The 21,914-nt window shown below is 37.2% G+C and overlaps 2 protein-coding genes across 2 annotated transcripts in view; both read left to right on the top strand.

Moving 5' to 3' along the window:
- Nucleotides 1-3,268, top strand: part of LOC139965064 (uncharacterized) — a 3,492-nt gene extending 224 nt beyond the window's left edge. Inside the window, exons 1-2 of the mRNA XM_071967246.1 lie at nucleotides 1-85; nucleotides 1,325-3,268. The exon at nucleotides 1-85 is cut by the window's left edge and continues 224 nt beyond it. Of these exons, the coding sequence (XP_071823347.1) occupies nucleotides 1-85; nucleotides 1,325-2,058 (819 nt within the window). The 3' untranslated portion in view covers nucleotides 2,059-3,268. The remainder of the gene's footprint in view (nucleotides 86-1,324) is intronic.
- Nucleotides 3,269-7,328: 4,060 nt separating this feature from the next.
- Nucleotides 7,329-9,705, top strand: LOC139964516 (uncharacterized). Its single transcript, XM_071966132.1, has 2 exons — nucleotides 7,329-7,600; nucleotides 8,831-9,705. Exons 1-2 carry the CDS (start codon nucleotides 7,390-7,392, stop codon nucleotides 9,559-9,561), a joined length of 942 nt encoding a protein of 313 aa, XP_071822233.1. The 5' UTR covers nucleotides 7,329-7,389; the 3' UTR covers nucleotides 9,562-9,705.
- Nucleotides 9,706-21,914: the final 12,209 nt, after the last annotated feature.

Below are 21,914 nucleotides of genomic sequence, written 5' to 3'. Positions count from 1 at the left end.
GGTGTTAGTTTTTACATCCCTGTTAGTAGAAAAATTGTCCAGGATCGACTAGACCAGTGGCACGATCAGAATGGAGACTGTCAGAGTAAGTGGAAAAGAAATGCTGCAGACCAATATTTCCAGTAATTTGAATTAAAGGATTTCTTAAGGCGGAATCTTAGTCTTGATATAGGATGCATATTGGTAGTAATGTTTCTAAAGTTATTATGGTTTTCCCCAAAAAATATTCAGCTTTAAACATTTATGATACCGCCTAATTTTAAGCACGTATAGGCTCTTACATGTTAATATTACTAAATAGTTGGATAAATTCTCATATCTCGGCAAAAACAAGCTAGGTCTATAAGCTTAATTTGAACAACAACAGAACATCCTTGATTGCTATTTAAAACAATTCTTCTGTGACAAATGAATAATGCATTAAAAACGTTTATTTGAGACCATAATCTTCTTTGAGAGTGTTCTGATATAACGTTTCTTGTTGTATCTGAGGAATTTACTGAATATGTTTACTTTCATTTTTAAGACTCATAATATGTCCGATGGTTATTTTTTTTAAACTTAAAAGTGGTATGGAAGCACGTACAACCTCGATTACTAGCAGTTATTATTGTAATTGTAAAGTACTACAACTTTAAGTCACCCTACAATTTGGTGGAAGGATTATGAAACTCAACCAGGTAGTTTAGACTAGCGAAAGGGGAACACCACCTTCCAATCGGCGAACACAATACACTGTTTTAACGTAGAGTACTTGTCACTAACACATAGCAAGTCTATTAAGACGCTGACCGCAAAGTATGTCTCCCTCACCTTTCTAAAATAGATAGAGTTCAACTCAAACATGCCAAAACATGAATACATATTAAACCGTCTCAGGTTAAACTTTGAGAGCATTGTATATCGTAAGTTTTGATATTTCGTTTAAAGATATCATGTAGCATGTTCAATTAAAGATCTCTTCTTGTTACTCACTTTGCCTTCCTTGACGATTCGAAAAGAAAAGAAAGCCGGTCAAGAATTTATTCTATTGTGATGAAAAGATGATGACAGTAGGAGGCACTACTTTATATGGAGAATGCTGTGAACAAGTCATTAAGTTTACACATAGGTGAAATGGGAAGTCGTATTTTGAATTCCATTTGAAATAAATCTAATAGTGGAACTTTTCAACGGGTCCTCATAATGTAAATACATTCCTCTTTCGCCCAACCCCACCCAACCATTTTGTATCTCCAGTTCCAGTTATTTCTTAATTCTAAACACGACTTCTTTCTATACTTTGCAAATACTCTCTAACAGTCCTTTTTGAAATTCTTCACAGGTCCTAGGTTGTTCCTTCCTGACTCTCCAGTATTTCCGGGTTTAATCAAAGAGGACCAACACCCAATGTACTTCGACTTCGGCCCCATCACTTTCACTGATTTTGAGAATGGGATGGACCCATACAACCCCCTCTTCTACGGTCTTGAGGTCAGCGTATCAATCCCATTTCTAACTAGTACACAAAGTCACCTTCCCCACCATTCCTTGGCTCTCTCAGTATTTTATGAACGGAGTCGGGGAGATTTTCCAAAGCCGAACTTGATGTTTAATTACCTCCCTGTAGACGAGATCCTACTTGATGAAGGTAAATTGGAAATGCGTAACGGAAGTGACATATTCAAGCTTACCTTCCAACGTCTCCATGACTCCTGCGTCCCCCCGCCAGACACGGTACAACGAGAATTTGATGAGTATCTCACCATGGATTACCAATCGGGCCTCATAAAACCAGACTTCGACTACTGTGATTGTCATCGAACAAAGAATGACTATTGTGCCTTGGCAGAACAACTAAAACCTGATATCGACGATAACTTAGGAAACATGTGTCTGATCTGGGGATTTCCTAACAAAAAACAGTGCGAGACGTCAGTAAATGTGGAAACTGTTACGAGAGGTTTTCGTGAAGCCATGCTCTTGTTCGAAGTTGAAGGCGCAATCAATGCAATTGCATCTGACTCTGTTTCAGGAAATTTTACGGTGGAGCTTAAATATCCATGCTTGCAGGAATAGAAATTTGAACTCAATGTAACTGCATTCAAAGATTAGAGCTTCCATTATTAATGACACAGTGCTCGCTGTTTTGAATGTGTTTTATTTATTGTGCATGGTGTTGGGTTTATGATTAATGTTTCTTTTCATTAGCCTTGCTCTGAATTCTCCACTAATTTCCCCCAAAATGTCAAACTGTTCCGTTTCTACAACCCCTCGCTATCATTTTATTTTCATTTTTGACACTGATTGATATGGCATTATGTGACCTTGCCTGACTATCAATTATTTCTTTGAGCAATGGATAATTGTATAGCCTTCATCATCATGCACAAATCTCTAAAAACGCATAATGTTTGAGGAATTAGAGAGGGTATGATGTTGCAAGTCAACATGATGCAGTGCTACTTTCAAAGCATATCATGTACTATGCAGGCTATACAATATAGCCTATCGTGAAAATCAATGCACTTTTCCAATGATCATTGGACATTTTACTTTTAGCCAATTTGGGAGCCGAATCCCTCTCCAGCTGATTACCTTTTATTGTTTCTGAGTAAATTGTCTTCTGGCAGCTTTATATTATGATTCAAATGTTGTCAAAGATGGTCTATATCACTTAACCATATGTAGTGAAATTTAAACATATGTTGTTACAGCCCAAAATGTCTCTTAACTAATCTGAGATCATAAGAACAAAATTACGTAATAAGCATATGTAGTATGTATCATTCATAATGATGAGCTTAAGCAAAGTTGTTGTGTTTTATTCATGCTGTAAGTCTAACATAAAGCCTCGGCTGGTTCAGTAGTTGTACAACCCACAAATCCAAACCAGCACATCTTCCAAGTGAGCATGACAACTGAATGCTTCGTTGGTTGAAAGGAATCAGCCTCGGCCATTGTAGATTTGCTAAAGGCCTAATGAATAGGTCCAAATAACATATATACATTACATTCTGATGTGAATCAATCATTCTAGGTCTGGCCTAGGAAATAACAGTTCCACCCTTGGCAAAGGTTGTCAGTCGAAGATGACACAATTGTTCGTGGATATCGACGCCTCTGATAAACCATCTTGTTTCGTCTTAATATAAGGTAGCTGACTTGTATCCTATGGTGGTCGGGACGTATATGCTTATGAATTCTAAACTTTCTTTTGACATATCCTGAATATACTGAGTGCAATCAAATTACCGTATTAAAGTTAATTCAACATCGATAATGCAAAACAAAGACCTCACATATCTGTTTCCTGGTAACATATCTAAGAAGATGTTCCCCTGTTCCTCACTCGCTCAGGCAGGTTATGATTTCCTACGCTGTTATGATGGTGCTGACTTGATAAAGCACTTTGGATGGCTTGCAGCGTGCAGGGATCGAATGATGAAAAACGTTTTTTTTATCAGACGTGCGATCTTGAATAATATTTGTTTTTTACCGTTCTAGCGGTGTTAATTGGGTTAGATTGCTTAAAAATGTCCTACTTGAATATATCAAAATATTTGGCTCAGATTACTGTGCAAATACACGACATCGCAAAAATAACACGTTGACGTTCACAGGGAGGGAAGTTTTGTTGTTCTGTACGTAGTGCAAGTTGCCCTATGACTTTGAATTCGTAAACAACGTCAATTACGGTTGTCCGCCAAGAATCGACTGGGATTTTTTTGCTATTTTGGGGGACGGTAGGCGCTCTCCAGGTCACTATGTGAAACGTATGTATTAAAAAGAAAAAAAAATGAAGGTTTTCTTACATGTCAGGCACTGCTAGTAAAATTTTGCGTAACTTAAGCTCGATATCAACTTAGCTATATGTCACGCCAATGCCAACTTTTGTGGACCGTAACTGACTGTAGGACTAACGTTAACATGTTAATACTGTTGGCACTCTATAGTTCATACGTGGTTACTTAGTGCACTGTACAGTGGCTTGTAAATTTTGGAACTATATAATTATACATCGATACACTATAACTTAGGCTAAGTTTGGGCACGTCCTAGTTATGCGAACTATTTACCAAACGTAAGGTTTATACCAAAACGAAACTGGAAGAAATAAATATAGGCTATATGCCTATTTGTAGATCTGGGATGAAATGGATGTGTAATCCTGTAAATCCTGTAAATAACATAAGTCTTGATTACCTCCCAAGTCAATTTCCAATGTCACTTGTAAACCTATGTATTGCCTTAAGCATTCCATAGGAATTATAGAATACCCCACACTTTTCTAACTAATTTTGGTAACAAAACTTTGACTGATTTCTAAGATGGAAGGGGACCCACATAACCCGCTCTTTTATGGCACCGAGGTCATCGTATCTCTCACGTTTCTGACTTGAACACGAGGTCACATTCCTTGGCCATCTCAATATTTTACAAAGGAAGTCGCGGGTTGCCTTTTTTATTACATCCCCGTGGACAAGATTCTATTTGATGATGGTAAATTGGAAATACGAAACGGAAGTGACGAAGTGAAAATGACCTTTCAAAGTCTCCATGACCCTTGCGTTCCTCCGCCAGACACTTTCCAATATCGAGTTGATGAATATACCGCGGATTCTCAATCGGGTCTCAGGAAACCAGACTTCGACTTCTGCGTTCGTCATCCAACAAGGAATAATTTCTGTTCGTTGGTAGAACTACTAAAACCTGTTATCAACGATAACATAGGAGACCTCTGTCAGAATTGGGAAACGACACGCGAAGTGCCGTGTACGACATCAGTCAAAGTGGACAGAGCTTCAAGAAGTTTCCGTGAAGCCATGCTCTTGTACGAAAATGAGGGCGTAAGCAATGTAATAACGCCCGAGTTCATTTCGGGAAGCTATACGGTGGACTTTCAATGTCCATGCTTACAAGTCTAGAAATTTGAACTCACTCGAAACTCTATGCAAATAGTGGACCTGCTATTATTAATAACATATTAACATTTCATTTTTATTTAGTGTATCATAACAAAAGTATGTCATATAACATAGAAGGAGATAAGAAACAAAACTTGCCAAAGGAAGTGTACTAAAGAACCCTATAGGGCAGGGTTGTCCAACCTTTTGCAGAGGAGGGCCACATGGATGATTATGATGAAGGAGGGAGCCGCATGAACCCTACGCTCGTTTTTTCGATTTGTTTCGGCCCGAAGGCCAAGGCAACAAAATGTGCACACTGCGCGCTGAGCGTACTGATTTATTTTCCTTTCTGATATAACAGATGAATAAAGTCCAGCCGCCCCCCCCTCCCCTCTGCTGAGAGAGTGTCACACAAACTGACCTGTATGCAGTTTTTTGGACCCAGAAGGTTCGAATGATTGATTATATAGCTTCAAATTGTTATCAATAAATCTGCTCACTAAAATTTCGCACCGTAGAGCATCTCTGGCGGGCCGGACGCAACCCTGCGGCGGGCCGGACTGTGGCCCGCGGGCCGTAGGTTGGACAACCCTGCCATAGGGCTTATCCGGGAGTGATACTCCCTGAAAAACATTACATATCAATAGGCACCGACCTTAAAGGGAGTGAAGACTCGCATACAAAGAAACGTCTGATGCCGGTAATCTGACCTGGTTTCGAATGAGGTATAACAAAAGTGTTAGACACCACCATCGATCCCAGAAAATACACACACAGTTTGCTACCATCGGTAATTAGACACTAGTGTACAGTCAATACATACAGCTACGGTCAATACCCCCAACACAGTGTACATAGAAGCGATGGACATCTCAGGTCCAGATAAAGATTAAAAGGTATCTCCTTCCATTACTGTCTGCATTTTGCAGCGACAAGATAAAAAATTCACTTGCAAGCAACGGTAAATTAGCTTTTTTTAGAGGGCGGCACGCGGTTTGGGGTGAGTCTTCAATGCCTTTTAAGTAAGAAGGGCTTCCCTTTTGAATGATGTTTTATGATGCACGGTGCTTGGTTTACAAATGTACAGCCAAGTATTTGGCACGATATTTGAATATTTTTCTTCAATACAGCTTCAACGACGTCGTTGAATCACTTTCATGTTAAACATATTTTTAAACTTTTTTAATTTATATAATTATTTATATAATAATAATAATGTTCATGATAATCATCCTCATCCTCATCCTCTTCCTCATCCTCATCCTCATCCTCATCCTCATCCTCATCCTCATCCTCATCCTCATCCTCATCCTCATCCTCATCCTCATCCTCATCCTCATCCTCATCCTCATCCTCATCCTCATCCTCATCCTCATCCTCATCCTCATCCTCATCCTCATCCCCATCCCCATCCCCATGCCCATCCCCATCCCCATCCCCATCGTCGTCGTCGTCGTCGTCGTCGTCGTCGTCGTCGTCGTCGTCGTCGTCATCATCATCATCATAATAAGAATTATAATAGTATTAATAATAATAATAATAATAATAATAATAATAATAATAATAACAATAATAATAATAATGATAATAATAATAATAATAATAATCATAATCATAATAATCATAATCATAATAATCATAATCATAATAATAAAAATGATCATAATAATAATAGTATAAAAATCAGTAGTGATTTTTACGACGCTTAAGTGACCACAAATATGGGAGAAGCCCGGAAGGGCTTATGCATTACAACTTACACTTACATTGCTTCAAATGCCACCGCCTTTATTCACTCGGCCACAGCAACGGTATAATAATATCAATAAATCAAACCATTCAATTTATTGCTGATGCTTTGCCGATCATCAAGTATCATCTAAATTCCTGAACGTGAAATGTTCATAAATGTTATATGGTTTTCATTTTATGTTTCATAAACACTTTTAGATATTTCATTCATTATTAACTTCTATCCACCGCCTGTTGTAACCCAGCATCTACAGTTTCTCTCTGTCACCTTTGGCAATGACATCATCCAAGCATATATACCGAAGAGCCATTAAAGAAAGTTGTAAACTTAACAAACGAAGAAAACCACTGTGTGGCTCCAATATTATTAGCAATTGGTAATATCAAGCTACAGTTAATCGCTTGGTTGAGCCCATCAAAACAATGTCCCTTATTAACTGCTTTGTTTTTGGAATATATATCCAAGTTGAAGTGGAAAAATCGTATGAAAGAAGAAAAAGTATTTTATACGGTCCAACAAATCAATAAAATGTGTATTTGATAATTATATTAATAAAAAAAAGCCATCTAAACTGCTTTATTGAAGACTGACCGGCAATATCACAAACTGTTTTCGATAGTGAAATGTGGATGAATCAATAAATATGTATAAGTAATTTACAACTTCTACATATAAACTAAAGAGGCTTTTACATGTCACTATTCAGAATAGTTATTACCAAATACTCTAAGCGATATATCCGACATCATGGAGAATAAATTTTTGACCAAGAAGCATCGGACTCAAGTGTTTCGCTATATTATCTATTTAGCGATCCTACTTGAGCAAACAATCAGTGCCAAGCAGATAACTGTTGCTCATGGTTATTGGGAAGGTGTCAGTTTTTTCATCCCTGTTAGCAGAAAAATTGTCCAGGATCGACTAAACCAGTGGCATGATCAGAATGGAGACTGTCAGAGTAAGTGGAAAAGAAATGATGTAGACCAAATTTTCAGTAATTTGAATTAAAGGATTTGTTAAGGCAGAATATTAGTCTTGATAAAGGATACATTTTGGTAGTAATGTTTCTAAAGTTATTCTGGTTTTCAGCTTTAAACATTTATGATACCGCCTAATTTGTAAGCACGTATAGGCTCTTACATGTTAATGTTACTAAATTGTTGGATAAATTCTCATATCTTGACAAAAACAATGATTATGAGCTTAATTTGAACGACAACAGAACATCCTTGGATGCTACTTAAAACAATTCTTCTGTGACAAATTATTAATGCATTGAAACGTTTATTTGAGACCATAACTTCTTAGATAGTGTTCTGATATAACGTTTGTTGTTGTATCTGAGGAACTTACTGAATATTTTTACTTTAATTGTTAAGCCTCTTAATATGTCCGATGGCTTATTTTGAAAACTTAAAAGTGGTATAGAAGCATGTACAACCTCGATTACTAGCAGTTATTATTTTTATTGTAAAGTACTACAACTTAAAATCACCCTACAATTTGGTGGAAGGATTATGAAGGCAACCAGGTAGTTTAGACAAGCGAAAGGGGGAACACCACCTTCCAATCGGCGAACACAGTATACTGTTTTAACGCACAGTGCTTGTGATCAACACATGTAAATTCTATTAAGACGCTGACTGCAAAGTATGTCTCTCTCACTTTCCTTAGAAATAGATATAGTTCAACTCAAACATGCCAAAACATTAATACAGACTAGCCGGTTTCAGTGAGTTAAGGTGAAATTTAGAGAGCATTGTATATCGCAAGATTTCTATTTCGCCTACAGATATTCATGTAGCATGTTCAATTAAAGATCTCTTCTTGTTACTCGTATTAACCTACTTGACTATTCGAAAAGAAAAGAAAGACGGTCAAGGATTTCTGCTATTATGATGACAAGATGATGGCATTAGGAGGCACTACTTATATGGAGGATGCTGTCAACAAGTCATAAATAAAGCTTACATAGGTAATATGGGAAGTCGTATTTTGAATTCCATTTGAAATAAATCTAATAGTGGAACTTTTCAACGGGTCCTCATAATGTAAATACATTCCTCTTTCGCCCAACCCCACCCAACCATTTTGTTTCTCCAGTTCCAGTTATTTCTTAATTCTAAACACGACTTCTTTCTATACTTTGCAAATACTCTCTAACAGTCCTTTTTGAAATTCTTCACAGGTCCTAGGTTGTTCCTTCCTGACTCTCCAATATTTCCGGGTTTAATCAAGGAGGATCAACACCCAATGTACTTTGACTTCGGCCCCGTCACTTTCACTGATTTTGAGAATGGGATGGACCCACACAACCCCCTCTTCTACGGTCTTGAGATCAGCGTATCAATCCCATTTCTAACTGGTACACAAAGTCACCTTCCTTTCCATTCCTTGGCTCTTTCAATATTTTATGAACGGAGTCGGGGAGATTTTCCAAAGCCGAACTTTATGTTTAATTACCTCCCTGTAGACGAGATCCTTCTTGATGGAGGTAAATTGGAAATGCGTAACGGAAGTGACGTACTGAAGATTACCTTCCAACGTCTCCATGACTCCTGCGTCCCTCCGCCAGACATTGAACAACAAGAATATGATGAGTATCTCACCATGGATTACCAATCGGGCCTCATAAAACCAGACTTCGACTACTGCGATTGCCATCGAACAAGGAATGACTTCTGTGCCATGGCAGAACAACTAAAACCTGATATCGATGATAACTTAGGAAACATGTGTCAGATCTGGGGATTTCCTAACAAAGAACAGTGTGAGACGTCAGTCAATGTGGAAACTGTTACGAGAGGTTTTCGTGAAGCCATGCTCTTGTTCGAAGTTGAAGACGCAATCAATGCAATTGCATCTGACTATTCAGGAAATTTTACTATAGGCCTTAAATATCCATGCTTGCAGGAATAGAAATTGGAACTCAATATAACTGCATTCAAAGATTAAAGCTTCCATTACTAATTACACAGTGCTCACTGTTTTGAATGTGTTTTATTTATTGTGCATGGTGTTGGGTTTATGATTAATGTTTCTTTGCATTATCCTTGCTGTGAATTCTCCACTTATTTCCCCCAAACTGTCGAACCGTTACTTTTCTACAACCCCATCGCTATCATTTTATTTTCATTCTTTACTCTGATTGACTGATATGGCATCATGTGACCATGCCTGACTATCAATTATTTCTTGAGCAATGGATAGTACAGCCTTCGTCATCATGCACAAATCCCTAGAAACGCATAATTTTTGAGGAATCAGAAACGGTATGCTGTTGCTATTCAACATGGTTCAGTGCTACTTTCAAAGCATATCATGTACTATGCAGGCTATACAATATAGCCTATCCTGAAAATCAATGCACTTTTCCAATGATTATTGGACATTAACCTTTTATCCAATTTGGGAGCTGAAGCCAACTTCAGCTGATTACCTTCTATTGCTATTGAGTAAATTGTCTTTTGGCAGCTGTATATTGTGATTCAAATTGTGTCAAAGATGGTCTATATCACTTAACCATATGTAGTGAACTTTAAACATATGTTTGTTACAGTCCAAAATGTCTCTTAAAAATTCTGAGATCATCAGAACAAAATTACGTAATAAGCATATGTCATGTATCAGTCATAATGATGAGCTTTAGCAAAGTTGTTGTCTTTTATTCATGCTGTAAGTCTATCATAATGCCTCGGCTAATTCAGTATTTGTGCAACCTACAAATCCAAACCAGCACATCTTCCAAGTAAGCATGACAACTGAATGCTTCGTTGGTTGAAAGGAATCAGCCTCGGCCATTGTAGATTTTGCTAAAGGCCTAATGAATAGGTCCAAATAACATATACACATTACATTCTGATGTAAATCAATCATTCTAGGTCTGGCCTAGAAAATAACAGTGCCACCCTTGGCAAAGGTTGTCAGTCGAAGGTGACACAATTGTTCGTGGATATCGACGCCTCTGATAAGCCATCTTGTTTCGTCTTAATATAAGGTAGCTGACTTGTATCCTCTGGTGGTCGGGACGTATATGCTTATGAATTCTAAACTTTCTTTGACATATCCTGAATATACTGAGTGCAATCAAAGTATCAATGTTAATTCAATATAGATAATGCAAAACAAAGATAATTTTTTTAATGAATGTCTTTCATGACAGATCTGTATCCTGGTAACATATCTAAGAAGATGTTCCCCTGTTCTTCACTCGCTCAGGCAGGTTATGATTTCCTAAGCTGTTATGCTAGTGCTAACTTGATAAAGCACTTTGGATGGCTTGCAGCGTGCAGAGATCGAATGACGAAAAACGTTTTTGATCAGACCTGCGATTTGTTTTTAACGTTCTAGAGATGTTAATTGGGTTAGATTGCTTAAAAGTGTCCTACTTGAATATATTAAAGTATTTGGCTCAGATGACTGTGCAAATACACGACATCGCAAAAATATCACGTTGACGCTCAAATGGAAGTTTTGTTGTTCTCTACGTCGTGCAAGTTGCCCCATGACCTTGAATTCGTAAACAACGTCAAGTACGGTTCACCGCCATGAAGCGAATAGACTGGGACCTTTTTTGGCTATTATGGGGACAGTAGGCCCTATCCATGTTACTACATCAAACGTGTTTTTTAAAAACAAAACGAAGGTTTTCCTACATGTTAGGCACTGCTAGTGAAAAGTTGCGTAACTTAAGCTTGAAATCAACTTAGCTAAATGTCACGCCAGTGCCAACTTTTGTGGACCGTAACTGACTGTTGGTCTATCGTTAACATGTTAATACAGTTGGCCCTTCATATTTCATACGTGGTTACTTAGTGCACTGACTTGTAAAATTTGGAACTTTATAATTATACATCGATACACTATAGCTTAGGCTAAGTTTGGGCACGTCCAGTTGCGAACTATTTACCACACGCAGGGTTATAACTAAAGCGAAACTGGAAGAAATAAACATAGGATATATGCCTGTTTGTAGATCTGAGATGAAATGAATGTGTAATCCTGATCACATAAGACTTGATTACAAGCCCAAGTCAATTTCCAATGTCACATGTAAATCTATGTATTGCCTTAAGCATTCCTTAGGAATTATAGAATACTCAACACTTTTCTAACTAATTTCGGTAACAAAACTTTGACTGATTTCTAAAATGGAAGGGACCCACATAGCCCGCTCTTCTATGGCACCGAGGTCATCGTATCTCTCACGTTTCTGACTAGAACACGAGGTGACATTCTTTCCCATTCCTTGGCCCTCTCAATGTTTTACAAAGGTAGTCAGCGGTTTCTTTTCAACTATATCCCCGTGGACAAGATTCTATTTGATGATGGTAAATTGGAAATACGAAACGGAAGTGACGAAATGGAAATGACCTCTCAAAGTCTCCATGACCCTTGCCGGCGTTCCTCCGCCAGACACTTCCAACACCGAGTTGATGAATATACCGCGGATTCTCAATCGGGTCTCAAGACACCAGACTTCGACTACTGCGTTCGTCATCTAACGAGGAATAACCTCTGTTCGTTGGTAGAACTACTAAAACCTGTTATCAACGATAACATAGGAGACCTCTGTCAGAATTGGGGAACGACACGCGAAGTGCCGTGTACGACATCAGTCAATGAGAGCGTAATAAATGGAATAGCGTCCGAGTTTATTTCGTGAAGCTATACGGTGGACTTTCAATGTCCATGCTTACAAGTCTAGAAAGTTGAACTCACTGGAAACTCTATGCAAATAGTGGTACTTCTATTATAAATAACATATTGAATTAACATATATCAATGAGCACTAACCATGAAGTTAAAAGGGCTTGGATTATTGCTTGGATTATGAATGTGCAGGCAAATAATTGGCACAATATTATAATTTGTTGAGTATCAAATTGTATTGTTATCAATGTGTATCAATTATAGTATGTTCACACTACAGTGTTTCTGTTACCTCACCAATATCGTATCAACTACAGCATCGGAATGAATGTGAGTGCTTCAATACAGCTTCGATGACGTCGTTTGCTCACTTTCACGTCAAACATCGCATCAATTTCCCATTGAAACTCTTTTATTATATCAAACCATTCAATTTATCATTTTGCCGATCATCGGATATAATCTAAATTCTTGAAGTGTTTATAAAAAATGTTAATCGGTATTCAATTCATGTTTAATAAACACTTTTAGATCTTTCATTCATTATAAATTGCTATTCCATCGCCTGTTTTAACCCAACAGCTACAGTTTCTCTCTGTCACTTTTGACAATGAAATCATCCAAGCATATATACCGAAGAGCCATTAAAGAAAGTTGTAAACTTAACAAACGAAGAAAACCATTGTGTGGCTCCAATATTATTAGCATATGGTAATATTAAGCTACAATTAATCGCTTTGTTGAGGTCATCAAAACCAATGTCCCCCTTACTGATATGGTTTGAATTATATATCCAAGTGAAAGTGGTAAAATCGTATGAAAGAAGAAAAATATTTTATACGGTCCAACAAATCAATATAAAGAGTATTTAATAATTGAACTAATAAAAAGATGTATCTAAACTGCTTGATTGAAGACTGACCAGCAATATCACAATCTGTTTTCGTTAGTGAAAGGTGGATGAATCAATAAATATATATAAGTAATAAACTACTTCTAAATATTAGCTTAGGAGCGTTTACATGTCACTATTCAGAATAGTTAGTACCAAATACTCTAAACGGTATATCCGACATCATGGAGAATAAAGTTTTGACCAAGAGGCATCGGACTGAAGTTTTTCGCTTTTTTATCTGTTTAGCGATCCTACTTGAGCAAACAAGCAGTGCCAAGCAGATAACTGTTGCTCATACTCGTTGGGAAGGTGTTAGTTTTTTCATCCCTGTTAGCAGAAAAATTGTCCAGGATCGACTAAACCAGTGGCACGATCAGAATGGACACTGTCAGAGTAAGTGGAAAAGAAATGCTGTTGACCAATTTTCCATCAATTTGAATTAAAGGATTTCTTAAGGCAGAATCTTAGTCATGATATAGTATATATTGATAGCTACTGTAATGTTTCCAAAGTTATTCTAGTTTTTTTCTCCCAACATATTCAGCTTTAAACATTTGTGATACCGCCTAATTTGTAAACACGTATAGGCTCTTACATGTTAATATTACTACATTGTTGGATAAATTCTCATATCTCGACAAAAACAATGTGTACGAGCTTAATTTGAACAACAACAGAACTATTTTTCTGTGACAAATTAATAATTCATTAAAAACGTTTATTTGAGACCATAACTTATGTGTTCTGATAATGTTTTTTGTTGTATCTGAAAAACTTACTGAATATTTTTACTTTAATTGTTAAGCCTTATAATATGTACGATGGTTATTTCAGATAAATTAAAAGTGGTATAGAAGCACATACAATTCCTCGATTACTATAACTGTTATGAATTTTGATGTAAAGTACTACAACTTAAAGTCACCCTACAATTTAGTGGAAGGATTATGAAACGCAACCAGGTAGTTTAGACAAGCGAAAAGGGGAACACCATCTTCCAATCGGCTAACACAATATACTGTTTTAACGTATAGTGCTTGTCGTCAACACATATAAATTCTATTAAGACGCTGACCGCAAAGAATGTGTCTCTCACTTTCCTTAAAAAAAGATATAGTTCAGCTCAAACATGCCAAAACATGAATACAGATTAGCCCGTCTCAGTGAGATAAGGTTAAACTTAGAGAGCATTGTAAATCGCAAGTTTTGCTATTTCGTTTACAGATATTAATGTAGCATGTTCAATTAAAGATCTCTTCTTGTTACGCATATTGACGTCCTTGACGATTCGAAAAGAAAAGAAAAGAAAGACGGTCAAGGATTCATTCTATTGTGATTACAAGATGATGACAGTAGGAGGCGCTACTTATATGGAGAAGTCATAAAAAGAGCTTACACATAGGTGATATGGGAAGTCGTATTTTGAATTACATTGAAAATAAATCTTAAAATCGAACTTTTCAACGGGTCCTCATAATGAAAGTACACTGTTCTTTCGCCCCGCCCCACCCCACCCCACCATCTTGTTTCTCCTTTTCCAGTTATTTCTTAAATCTAAACACGATTTCTTTCTATATTTTGCAAATACTCTCTAACAGTCATTTTTAAAATTCTTGACAGGTCCTAGGTTGTTCCTTCCTGACTCTCCAGTATTTCCGGGTTTCATCAAGGAGGACCAACACCCAATATACATCGACTTCGGTCCTATGACTTTCACTGATTTTGAGAATGGGAAGGACCCACACAACCCCCTCTTCTACGGTCTTGAGGTCAGCGTATCAATCCCATTTCTAACTAGTACACAACGTCACCTTCCATTCCATTCCTTGGCTCTTTCAGTATTTTATGAACGGAGTCGGGGAGATTTTCCAAAGCCGAACTTTATGTATAATTACCTCCCTGTAGACGAGATCCTACTTGATGAAGGTAAATTGGAAATGCGTAACGGAAGTGACTTACTGAAGATTACCTTCCAACGTCTCCATGATTCCTGCGTCCCTCCGCCAGACAATATACAACATAAATTTGATGAGTATATCACAATGGCTTACCAATCGGGCCTCATAAAACCAGACTTCGACTACTGTGATTGTCATCGAACAAGGAATGACTATTGTGCCTTGGCAGAACAACTAAAACCTGATATCGATGATAACTTAGGAAACATGTGTCTGATCTGGGGAATGACTAACAATGAACAGTGCGAGACGTCAGTCACGGTGGAAACTGTTACGAGAGGTTTTCGTGAAGCCATGCTCTTGTTCGAAGTTGAAGACGCAATCAATGCAATTGCATCTGAGTATGTTTCAGGAAATTTTACGATGGGGCTTAAATATCCATGCCTACAGGAATAGAAATTGGAACTCAATGTAACTGCATTCAAAGATTAGAGCTTCAATCATAAATTACACAGTGCTCACTGTTTTATTTATTGTGCATGGTGGTGGGTTGATGATTAATATTTCTTTGCATTTAGCCTTGCTGTGAAGTCTCCACTGATTTTCCCCAAAATGTCAAACTGTTACGTTTCTACAACTCCTTGCTATCATTTTTTCCCCCATTCTGGACTCTGGTTGACTGATATGGTATCATGTGACCATGCCTGACTATCAATTATTTCTTCGAGCAATGGATAATAGTACAGCCTTCATCATCATGCACACATCCCTAGAAACGCATAATTTTTGAGGAATTAGAGACGGTATGCTGTTGCAAGTCAACATGGTGCAGTGCTACTTTCAACGCATACCATGTACTATGCAGGCTATACAATATAGCCTATCGTGAAAATCAATGCACCTTTCCAATGATCATTGGACATTAACCTTTTAGCCAATTTGGGAGCTGTATGAATACCTCTCCAGCTGATTACCTTTAATTCTTACAAAAAAGAGTTAATTGTCCTTTTGCAGCTTTATATTGTTGTCAAAGATGGTATATATGACTCGACCATATGTTGAAATTAAGACTTCATAATGATGAGCTTTAGCAAAGTTGTTGTATTTTATTCATTATGTGGGTCTAACATAAGGCCTCGGCTGGTGCAGTAGTTGTACAACCCACTAATCCAAAGCAGCACCTCTTCCAAGTGAGCATGACAACTGAATGCTTCGTTGGTTGAAAGGAATCACCCTCGGCCTTTGTAGATTTTGCTAAAGGCCTAATGAATAGGTCCAAATAACATATATATATATATATACAATACATGATGATATAATCAATCATTCTATGTCTGGCCTAGGAAATAACAGTGCAACCTTTGGCAAAGGTTGTCAGTCGAAGGTGACACAATTGTTCGTGGATATCGACGCCTCTGATAAGCCATCTCGTTTCGTCTTAATATAAGGTAGCTGACTTGTATCCTATGGTGGTCGGGACGTATATGCTTATGAATTCTAAACTTTCTTTTGACATATCCTGAATATACTGAGTACAATCAAAGTATCAATGTTAATTCAATATAGATAATGCAAAACAAAGATAAATTATTTAATGAATGTCTTTCATGGCAGATCTGTTTCCTGGTAACATATCTAAGAAGATGTTCCCATGTTCATCACTCGCTCAGGCAGGTTATGATTTCCCAAGCTGTTATGCTGGTGCTGACTTGATAAAGCACTTTGGATGGCTTGCAGCGTGCAGAGATCGAATGGCGATAAACGTTTTTTATCAGACCTGCGATCTTTAGTTATATTTTGCGATTAACGTTCTAGCGGTGTTAATTGGGTTAGATTGATTAAAAATGTCCCACTTGAATATATTAAAGTATTTGCCTCAGATTACTGTGCAAAAACACGACATCGCAAAAATAACACGATGACTTTCAAAGGGAAGTTTTGTTGTTCTATACGTCGTGCAAGTTGCCCCATGACCTTGAATTCGTAAACAACGTCAAGTACGGTTCTCCGCCAAGAAGCGAATAGACTGGGACCTTTTTTTGTTATTTTGGGGCACAGCAGGCGCTCTCCAGGTTACTACTTCAAACGTTTGTATTAAAAAAAAAGATGTTCTTACATGTCAGGCACTTCTTGTACAAATGTGCGTAAATTAAGCTCGAAATCAACTTGCTAAATGTCAGGCCAGTGCCAACTTTTGTGGACCGTAACTGACTGTAGGTCTATCGTTAACATGTTAATACTATCGACACTTCATAGTTCATACGTGGTTACTTATTGCACTGTACAGTGGCTTGTAAAATTTGGAACTTTATAATTATACATCGATACACTATAGCTTAGGCTAAGTTTCGACACGTCCTAGTTATGTGAACTATTTACCAAACGCAGGGTTAACACGAAAGCGAAACTGGAAGAAATACATATAGGCTGTATGCTAATAACATAAGACTTGATTACAAGCATGAGTCAATTTCCAATGTCACATGTAAACCTATGTATTGCCTTAAGCATTCCTTAGGAATTATAGAATACCCCATACTTTTTAAACTTATTTTGTAACAAAACTTTGACTGATTTCTAAGATGGAATGGACCCACATAACCCGCTCTTTAATGGCACACCGAGGTCATTGTACATCTCCCGTTTCTGACTAGAACACGAGGTCAACTTCCTTCCATTTCTTTGGCCCTCTCAATATTTTACAAAGGAAGTCGCGGGTTTCCTTTTAACTATATCTCCGTGGACGAGGTTCTATTTGATGATGGTAAATTGGAAATACGAAACGGAAGTGACGAAATGAAAATGACCTTTCAAAGTCTCCATGACCCTTACTGGCGTTCCTCCGCCAGACACTTTCCAACATCGAGTTGATGAATATACCGCGGATTCTCAATCGGGTCTTAGGACACCATACTTCGCCTACTGCGTTCGTCATCCAACGAGGAATAATTTCTGTTCTTTGGTAGAACTACTAAAACCTGTTGTCAACGATAACATAGGAGACCTCTGTCGGAATTGGGAAACGACACGTGAAGTGCCGTGTGCGACATCAGTCAATGAGAGCGTAATAAATGGAATAGCGTCCGAGTTTATTTCGTGAAGCTATACGGTGGACTTTCAATGTCCATGCTTACAAGTCTAGAAATTGAAATCACTTGAAACTGTATGCAAATAGTGGAACTTCTATTATAAATAACATATTGAAATAACAAATATAAATGAGCACCGACCATGAAGTTAAAAGGACTTCCCTTTCGATCGATGTTTTGTCGTGCGGTGCTTGGATTATGAATGTGCAGCCAAATAATTGGCACGATGTTATAATTTGTTGGGTATCAAATTGTATTGTTATCAATGTGTATCAATTATAGTATGTTCACACTACAGTGTTTTTGTTACCTCACCAATATCGTATCAACTACAGCATCGGAATGAATGTGCGTGCTTCAATACAGCTTCCATGACGTCATTGGCTCACTTTCACGTCAAACATCGCATCAATTTCCCATTGAAACTCTTTTAATATATCAAACCATTCAATTTATCATTTTGCCGATCATCGGGTATAATCTAAATTCTTGAAGTGTTTATAAAAAATGTTAATCGGTATTCAATTCATGTTTAATAAACACTTTTAGGTATTTCATTCATTATAAATTGCTATTCCATCGCCTGTTTTAACCCAACAGCTACAGTTTCTCTCCGTCACTTTTGACAATGAAATCATCCAAGCATATATACCGAAGAGCCATTAAAGAAAGTTGTAAACTTAACAAACGAAGAAAACCATTGTGTGGCTCCAATATTATTAGCATATGGTAATATTAAGCTACAGTTAATCGCTTTGTTGAGGTCATCAAAACCAATGTCCCCCTTACGGATATGGTTTGAATTATATATCCAAGTGAAAGTGGTAAAATCGTATGAAAGAAGAAAAATATTTTATACGGTCCAACAAATCAATATAATGAGTATTTAATAATTGTCCTAATAAAAAGATGTATCTAAACTGCTTGATTGAAGACTGACCAGCAATATCACAAACTGTTTTCGTTAGTGAAATGTGGATGAATCAATAAATATATATAAGTAATAAACTACTTCTAAATATTAACTAAAAGAGGTTTTTACATGTCACTATTCAGAATAGTTATAACCATATACTCTAAACGGTATATCCGACATCATGGAGTATAAAGTTTTGACGAAAAAGCATCGAACTGAAGTTTTTCGCTATTTTATCTGTTTAGCGATCCTACTTGAGCAAACAATCAGTGCCAAGGAGATAACCGTTGGTCATACTCGTTGGGAAGGTGTTAGTTTTTTCATCCCTGTTAGCAGAAAAATTGTCCAGGATCAACTAGACCAGTGGCACGATCAGAATGGAGACTGTCAGAGTAAGTGGAAAAGAAATGCTATAGACCAATTTTCCAGTAATTTGAATGAAAGGATTTCTTATGGCCGAATCTTAGTCTTGATATATATATTGGTAGTACGGTAATGTTTCCAAAGTTATTGTAGTTTTTCCCCAAAAATATTCAGCTATAAACATTTATGATATTGCCTAATTTGTAAACACGTATAGGCTCTTACATCTTAATATTACTACATTGTTGGATAAAGTTGGATTGTTGGATGCTATTTAAAAATTGTTTTTTGTGACAAATTAATAATGCATTATATTGCATTTATTTGAGACAATAACTTCTACTATAATGTTCTGATGTGACGTTTTTTGTTGTATCTGAGGAACTTACTGAATATTTTTACTTTAATTGTTAAGCTTTATAATATGTCCGATGGTTATTTCTGAAACTTAAAAGTAGTACAGAAGCACGCACAAACTCGATGACTAGCAGTTATTATTTTTATTGTAGAGAACTACAACTTAAAGTCACCCTACAATTTAGTGGAATGATTTTGAAACGCAACCAGGTAGTTTAGACAAGCGAAAAGGGGAACACCATCTTCCAATCGGCGAACACAATATACTGTTTCAACGTACAGTGCTTGTCGTCAACACATATAAATTATATTAAGACGCTGACCGCAAAATATGTGTCTCTCACTTTCCTTAAAAAAAGATATAGTTCAACTCAAACATGCCAAAACATGAATACAGATTAGCCCGTCTCAGTGAGATAAGGTGGAATTTAGAGAGCATTGTATATCGCAAGTTTTGCTATTTCGTTTACAGATATTCATGTAGCATGTTCAATTAAAGATATCTTCTTGTTACTCATATTGACTTCCTTGACGATTAGAAAAAAAAAGAAAAAGAAACAAGAAAGACGGTCAAGGATTTATTCTATTGTGATTACAAGATGATTACAATAGGACGCACTACTTATATTGAGGATGCTGTGAACAAGTCATGAATGAAGCTTACACATAGGTGTGTGGGAAGTGGCATTTTTTTGAATTCCATTGAAAATAAATCTAATAGTGGAACTTTTCAACGGGTCCTCATATTGTAAGTACACTCCTCTTTCGCTCCACCCTACCATGTTGTTTCTCCAGTTCCAGTTATTTCTTAATTCTAACCACGACTTCTTTCTATACTTTGCAAATACTCTTTAACAGTCATTTGTTAAATCCCTGACAGGTCCAAGGTTGTTCCTTCCTGACTCTCCAATATTTCCGGGTTTAATCAAGGAGGACCAACACCCAATGTACTTTGACTTCGGTCCCATCACTTTAACTGATTTTGAGAATGGGATGGACCCACACAACCCCCTCTTCTACGGTCTTGAGGTCAGCGTATCAATCCCATTTCTAACTGGTACACAAAGTCACCTTCCATTCCATTCCTTGGCTCTTTCAGTATTTTATGAACGGAGTCGGGGAGATTTTCCAAAGCCGAACTTTATGTTTAATTACCTCCCTGTAGACGAGATCCTACTTGATGAAGGTAAATTGGAAATGCGTAACGGAAGTGACGTACTGAAGCTTACCTTCCAACGTCTCCATGACTCCTGCGTCCTTCCGCCAGACATTATACAACATGAATTTGATGAGTATATGAGCATGGATTACCAATCGGGCCTCATAAAACCAGACTTCGACTACTGTGATTGTCATCGAACAAAGAATGACTATTGTGCCTTGGCAGAACAACTAAAACCTGATATCGAAGATAACTTAGGAAACATGTGTCTGATCTGGGGAATGACTAACAAAGAACGGTGCGAGGCGTCAGTCAATGTGGAAACTGTTACGAGAGGTTTTCGCGAAGCCATGCTCTTGTTCGAAGTTGAAGACGCAATCAATGCAATTGCATCTGAGTCTGTTTCAGCAAATTTTACGATAGGGCTTAAATATCCATGCTTACAGGAATAGAAATTCAAACTCAATGTTACTGCATTCAAAGATTAAAGCTTCCATTATTAATTACATAGTGCTCACTGTTTTGAATGTGTTTTATTTATTGCGCATGGTGGTGGGTTGATGATTAATATTTCTTCGCATTAGCCTTGCTGTGAATTCTCCACTTATTTCCCCCAAATTGTCAAAACTGTTACTTTTCTACAACCCCTTGCTATCATTTTATTTTCATTCTTGACTCTGATTGACTGATATGGAATCATGTGACCATGCCTGACTATCAATTATTTCTTCGAGCAATGGATAATAGTAGCCTTCATCATCATGCAAAAATCCCTAGAAACGCATAATTTTTGAGGAATTAGAGACGGTATGCTGTTGCTATTCAACATGGTTCAGTGCTACTTTCAAAGCATATCATGTACTATGCAGGCTATACGATATAGCCTATACTGAAATCATTTCACTTTTCCAATTATCATTGGACATTAAACTTTTAGCCA

Source organism: Apostichopus japonicus, chromosome 23, assembly GCF_037975245.1.
Source record: "Apostichopus japonicus isolate 1M-3 chromosome 23, ASM3797524v1, whole genome shotgun sequence".
NCBI lineage: Eukaryota > Metazoa > Echinodermata > Holothuroidea > Aspidochirotida > Stichopodidae > Apostichopus > Apostichopus japonicus.
This window is presented reverse-complemented; position numbering and strand designations above follow the sequence as displayed.